We start from the raw sequence: 6,269 nt of genomic DNA, 5'->3' as shown, positions 1-6,269 counted from the left end.
ACACATATGGAGGTCAAAGGTCATCTTTAGGTGTTGGTCCTTGTCCTCCATCTGTTGGAGACAGGGTTTCACGGCCACTGTATTTACAGGCTAGTAGTCTGTGAGCTCCTGGGAACTGTCCAGTCTCAACCTCCCATCTTGCTATAGGAGTGCTGGGATCACAGATGTGCAAACCAATGATTCAACATTACATGGCTTTGAGGACTCGAACTTGGGTTTGCAAGCTTTCACAGAACCACTTTCCTGCTTACTTCTGATGGAAGATGGTGAGGGCACCTGCTATTGAAGTAGCCATCTTGCAAGCTATGAAGAAAAAGCCAAAAATATGAGCTGGAAATCAGCACCATCAGGGTGCTCCTTTAGAATTTTGTTATATAAGAAAAGCAATCCCTCCACACCTTATTCATTTCAATCACTAAGGTCAGCTGTCTGGTACTCACATCTCAAATACTCCTAATGGTGGGTATTCTGGAGCCTCTGGAGCCACTTTGAGGCATAGATAAAATCTCAAAGGCAAGAGAAGGTGTTTCTTAGAGTCCTGGACTCAGCAGTTTTGTAATCTCCATCAATTCTGCCACCCGAAGATGAAGACCGCATTATTCTCCTGCCCAGAGGAGCCTCACGATTAGAGATTAAAATTAGGCCATGGTTGAACAAAGATTTATTTCATGTTTGACTCCCTAATGGTTCAGTTAATCTGGATTGCTTTTTATTTTATCCTCAGCTGACCTCAGGAATGGCTGCTGCCATTTTTCCCCCTTTTCTTGGGAGATGAGTTCTATAAGTGTATCTTCATTTATGTTGTGTGCTTTAGCATACTCATCCTGGCATTAACATCTATTCCTTTTAGTTCTTCACAGATCTGATCTCACAAACCTCCAATCTTTACCAGAGATTTTATCAAATGGCAACTGTAGGTCTTAAATCAAGTGTGGTCACTAAGAACTCTCCCTGGGTTAGCTAGAGAACAAAACTGATAACTGTGGCCTGGATTCAAACCCTCCTGCACACGTTAGAGCCGCTGGTCTCCCCAGGTGCATATGGTTGCTGCCAAGAGGGAAGTCCTGAGTCTGATCCCTGGGACCCACATGGCACGTGAGAGCTGAGTATCAGTTATTCTGCGACCTTCATACTTGTGAAGTTAAAAATCTAAAAACAAAGAAAGAAATTATAAGTTTTCTCTGGGCAGAGAGGTTTGGGTCAGTCACTCAGTTGAGTTGGTAAGAAAGACATTTTGACTTAACCTACCTTTCTGTCCCTGTGACTGGTGTCCTGTGACCGTTTCCTTCTTTAAAAGGGATTGGCCTGCATCCATACCTGATACAGTTATCTTTTCCTGTCCCTTTCCATGTCCCCTGCTTTGCCTTTACTCTCAATGTCTGTGGTTCGAAACAAATTAATTTCATCTACAGCCTGGGTGGTCTTATGACTCAGGCCTGACCAATCAGAACATCGCACTATCTGGGACACAGTGATTGGCTCAACAATAGTCACGTGACTAGTCTGGGAAATGGAGCTGAAGATACTCAGAGATAGGACTTTCTGTGAGGCTGACTGGGACTAAATGTCCTCTTCTCACAGGGACCAGGGAGGACAGGGTGGGCTGATGCTGCCTGGGCTCCTTCTCCTGAACCAGGACAAGATGAGATGGTGAGCTCCTGAGAGCCTCCTGTGAACAGAGGCCACAAAAAATAGAGGAAGGGGAGGAGGAGGGAGGGAGACTTGAAGGAAAATTTAGCCAAGATCAAACTGTGTTGAGGCAACCCAGCAGGGAAACCACTTGTGGGAGGGGGTAAGAAGGCATGGAGTCAAGCACATAGACTCTGGAAGTCTGGTGACCACGAAAAGCCAACTCCTTTATTGACGGGATGGGCAGGCCTCTCATATCCCATCCCAAGGTCCTATTGGCTCAGGTGGCCAATTCTTCTGTGTTGCTGTTCTTTCACCAACATCTCTGGTCACGTGTCCATTAGTCAGCAGTCTCTGGACATAGCAGCAGGCCTTCGATTGGCTCAGGGAAGAAGCTCCTGCCATGCATTCTCATGTGGGCTGGTTTTGGTAGGATGGATGAGGCTTGGGTAGGCTGGTTTTGACAGGACAGCTGAGGCTTAGGAATGCTGGCTGACAGTGTCTCCTACAAGCTAGGACCAGAAGCTCCTCTCTTTTTTGGCTCATATTAATATTTATTGTCCACATTAGGCTTTCATAGTTACTAATGAGTGTCCAGATATTTACATGAAGCATTAACAATATTAATTAACTACTTTTTCTATTTAAATTGAACTTCCTAAGGAAAACATTTATCTTAAAGATATACAAAAACTAACAAATAACAAGTAAGCAAATTTTTTTGAAAAAAAACATAACACAAAAATCACAACTACTGAAACAGTGAAGTTCAGATTGAAGCATACGCTCTAACTCTGTATCCATTGTCCCTGTCAATCCGATTCAAGGACATGCATTGTTGCAGGTCTGCCCAACAGACAGTCTCAAATTAATTTGGAGAGGAGGAAGTGACCAAGATGATGATCAGCATGAGGTGGGCATCTAAGTCATGGCTGGTTGCAGAGGGAAGTGTGTTAGATGTTGTGGGTAACGGGCCTAAATGCAAACCAAAGCTGGTGAGGTGGAGGCTCAGTGGGCAGATGGGCCTTCTGTCCAGCCCTGGATCTGGAAAGCAGTGCCGGGGCAGCAGTGAGCTAAAGCAGAAAGGGACTGGCAGCTCAGAACCTGTAGCTGGGGTATGGACGCAAGGGCCTGTTGCCCTTGGTTGCAGGGCCGCAGCCATCTGAGCTTCTGTCCTGGCTCCCTCTTGCAGCAGGCACTCCTGACCAGGGTCTGGATTTTCTTAGGCCACTTCCGTTTGCCCACGTGGGGCGGGCAGACAGCAGCAGCACAGTGCTCTCAGTGCCCGGGAAATTCTCTTTTTCATTAGCTTCCAGCCCCGGAGTGGCCTGGTTCCAGAGGCTGTGGGTACAACCTGGGGCTGGTCACTGGGCACCTCTGGCTCTGTGGATTGTTCTTCGCTGAAGGCCATGTTCACCAGCCCCATGGATTTCTCATTCGGAGGTGGCTCAGGGGAGGAGGATTCGTCAGCCAGGCTATCCAGTGACATAGGGTTGACTGTGGTGTCCCCAGTAGCAGAGTTGATGGTTTCGGTGGCCAATGCATCTCCTTCTGGGGCTGTGTTGTCTGAATAGTGCAGCTCCTCCGGGCAGGTGTGTGTGTGTAGCCCTGCTTTTCTTCTGCCTCTGGACAGCAGAGCCGGTTCGCTGAGGCTCCTCTTCATGGCCACAGGGACACTAATAGCGACTGCAGGGATGATCGTTTGCAGGCTGCTATCCCCAGAGCTCACTTTGAATTTTAGGATGTTAATCGTTGCTGTTAGGTTTGACTGTGGGTCTTTTAGCGATGATATAACCTGCTCACAGGTGTACCCGATGTTACACATGGTCTCCACAACCTTGGGGAGGATTTCCTTGGCAGGAGGTGTTACGTGTTCCTGAATATGGCCCAGCCAAGGTCGTTCCACAAGCCGAGATGAAGTTAACCTGAACCAAATGTAACCTGTGAGCAGTCTGGTCAAGGTGAGATAACAGGCCTTAGAAAGATGGTATGGAATGCGGCATGGGGTGGTGGTGATCAGATGGTACATAGCTTCGGGGGTCGATGCTACATAGGGCAATTGTCCGGTGACCAGGACGTAGAAGACAATCCCTAAGCTCCACATATCCCCTGCCATAGCGTCATATGGTGTTCCGGCCAAGATCTCAGGGGCCAAATATGGCAAGGTGCCCCACAGCTCCTCCAGCATCTGGCCCTCTGCAAGCTGAGTGGCCAACCCGAAATCGCAAAGTTTGACTTTGCCGCCTTCCCCCAGAAGTATGTTTTCTAGCTTGATGTCGCGGTGCGCGATCCGTCTCTGGTGCAGGAAGTGCACAGCAGACGCCAACTGATTGATTATTGGCCTAGCCTCCTCCTCTTTTAGACAGCCCACCTGCCTGATCAACATCACCAAGTCTTTTCCTTTATGGTACTCCATGATGAGATAGGTGGTCTGCAGCGTGTTGATAGCGTGGAATAACTGGATGATGTTGCTGTGTTGCAGGGACTTATGGATCGCAACTTCAGACCTGATGTACTCCTCATCATTGTACTCTTTCTCAAGCACCTTAATAGCCACCTTGGTTTTCGTTGGAAGGTGCTGGGCAAGTACCACCTCCCCAAATGCACCACACCCCAGAGATGTTAAAAATTTATAATTCTTCTTAAGGATGTCCTCTTCCCGGTGGCTGACCATGATGGTTAACTCAAGTTCTCTGTATTTGGGCAATTTCAGGGACACACGATGCTAGGGAAGAAATGATATAGTTTTAGAATGGAGGTTTATAGGTATGAATTCTCTGTCTTGAAATCTGAGATAACCCAAACAAGCAAATGATGCCTTTAAGACCAAGAAGTACAAGAATAATCCAGAAGGTAATTGACATGAAGACACTGAACACAAGTGTAGCAGCATCTGTTCTGATTCTGGGGAATAGCCCATACTCAGACACAGGGACGACTGGACGTTTATACTCTGTGGAAAGTAGCTTCTAGTAGAGAAAATCTCATCTAAGAGAAACAAAGTCCACAAAGAGAAACTGATATTTTCTTCTCCTGTGGGTTTAAGGAAGAGGAGGGCTGAGCGTTTATCAAAGAAACAGTATTAGTCACAGAGATGGAGTGGAGGAAGCGATAGAGCAGGAGAGTTTGACCAAAATGCAGGCTAGGCATGGATGGGAAATTTATAATGAAGTTGCTGTGGTTAGTTTACAGTAACACGTGTTCCAGCTGAAGAAAATGGGAAAAATGTAAAGAATAAATGAATTTTGAAAAAGGAAATTGGATAATAATGAAAAATAGATACAACATTCACAAATCAACCTAGGAAGGAAACTAATAGCATACATGTAAACATGAAATAGCAAAACTTAACCCTGTAACCAAAACCAATAACTGGAAAGGAACTCACTCTAGCAAAGTCCTGTAGATTGGAGATTCCTAGTCTGTCACAGAAGATTCGGTGACACTTCTTCTGTAGCCCAGCAACAGCTACTCCGAGATACAAACCAGGAACCCAATGCAGGCAGGGCCTAAAACAGAGTAGTTGTTAGCATACTTCGTAATGTTTCCTTGTGATGTCACCCAAATGAGCGGACCAATCATGGCTTCCATAACTGACAGTGGATTTGACCAGGTTCTGTGACACAACCAGTGACCTGAGTATTTTTCTCATGACTGGCACCAAATCCCAGACAAGAATCAATTCCAGGGAGGAAGGGTTTGTGTATGTGTGTGTCTGTGTGTGCATGCGCTCGCGTGTGTGTTTGTGCACATGCGTGTACGCACTTTAAAGAGACACTGAAGCCATGGTGGTGGCACATTTCCTTCCCAAATAGAGCTGTCGCTTAGGTGATTGGTGACCCTGAATTAGAAATTCTCGATCACCAAGGGGCACAGGTCCTCTAGCTAGCCCCACATTCATGCGTTCCACAAATTCCTAAACAAGGAGTCAAGTCGTCATCACATCTGATGTTCAACAATCCCTCTCTGGTACTTTGAATTAAAAATGTCTGATACAAATGGGGTGTTTGAACACATGGACACATAAGAGAAATTGATGGTACTCTTTGGAACCGTTTTAGGTTGGAGTCATAGAAGCAGAACTCCATCCGTGGCACTGTCCTTGAGAAGAAACAGCATAGTCTTCATGCCCTCTTCTACTTCTTGCTGGAGTTGCAGTGTGTGACATCTCAGTTTTCTGCATTTGCCTTCAGGGTTCCAGCTGGCCTCTGTGATTCTGACCCACCTCCATGGGCTCTTGTCTCTCCAAAACTAAGTCACATAGACATGCTCACCCTCTCTTAAGATGCCAGGTTTATGACTTCTATCACAACAGAATGCTAGCCAATAAACATGGACTTAGCAGAGCTGGTTGCCCTCATCCCCACCCTACCTACCCATACTGCCCAGAAGCCAAGGCAGACTCATTGCTGTCACACAGTCACACATTGCCTGTGTCTGTTCCATCCACCTCCACCAGAGAAAGAATGGACCCTTCAAGTAGCCCGATTCCAGGCCCCATCCTCTGTAGTGTGGCACAGGTCTCATTCTAAATGAGCCTGCTTCCAATTGGTATAGGACCTCCCTTTCCCTCAGAAACCTGCAATTCCATGAAGACATGCTTTGTCTGACAGGAATGCAACTGCTTCAGACTCCCACTG

General features: G+C 46.6%; 1 protein-coding gene across 1 annotated transcript; it reads right to left on the bottom strand.

The window, feature by feature from the left end:
• Positions 1 to 1,830: 1,830 nt before the first annotated feature.
• LOC148119068 (sperm motility kinase-like) lies at positions 1,831 to 5,099 on the bottom strand. Its single transcript, XM_087897826.1, has 2 exons — positions 5,018 to 5,099; positions 1,831 to 4,354 (listed from the first exon to the last, which is right to left on the bottom strand). Exon 2 carries the CDS (start codon positions 4,301 to 4,303, stop codon positions 2,852 to 2,854), a length of 1,452 nt encoding a protein of 483 aa, XP_087753952.1. The 5' UTR covers positions 4,304 to 4,354; positions 5,018 to 5,099; the 3' UTR covers positions 1,831 to 2,851.
• Between the last annotated feature and the right edge of the window lie 1,170 nt (positions 5,100 to 6,269).

The sequence above is a fragment of the Myodes glareolus genome, chromosome 18 (genome assembly GCF_982192425.1).
Source record: "Myodes glareolus chromosome 18, mMyoGla1.1, whole genome shotgun sequence".
Classification (NCBI taxonomy): Eukaryota; Metazoa; Chordata; class Mammalia; order Rodentia; family Cricetidae; genus Myodes; species Myodes glareolus.
Note: the sequence above shows the minus strand (reverse complement) of the source record. Positions and strands in the feature narration are given on the sequence as shown.

Excerpts from the sequence above, each read along its gene's own strand:
- LOC148119068 (XM_087897826.1), bottom strand. The coding sequence starts at position 4,303 with ATGGTCAGCCACCGGGAAGAGGACATCCTTAAGAAGAATTATAAATTT.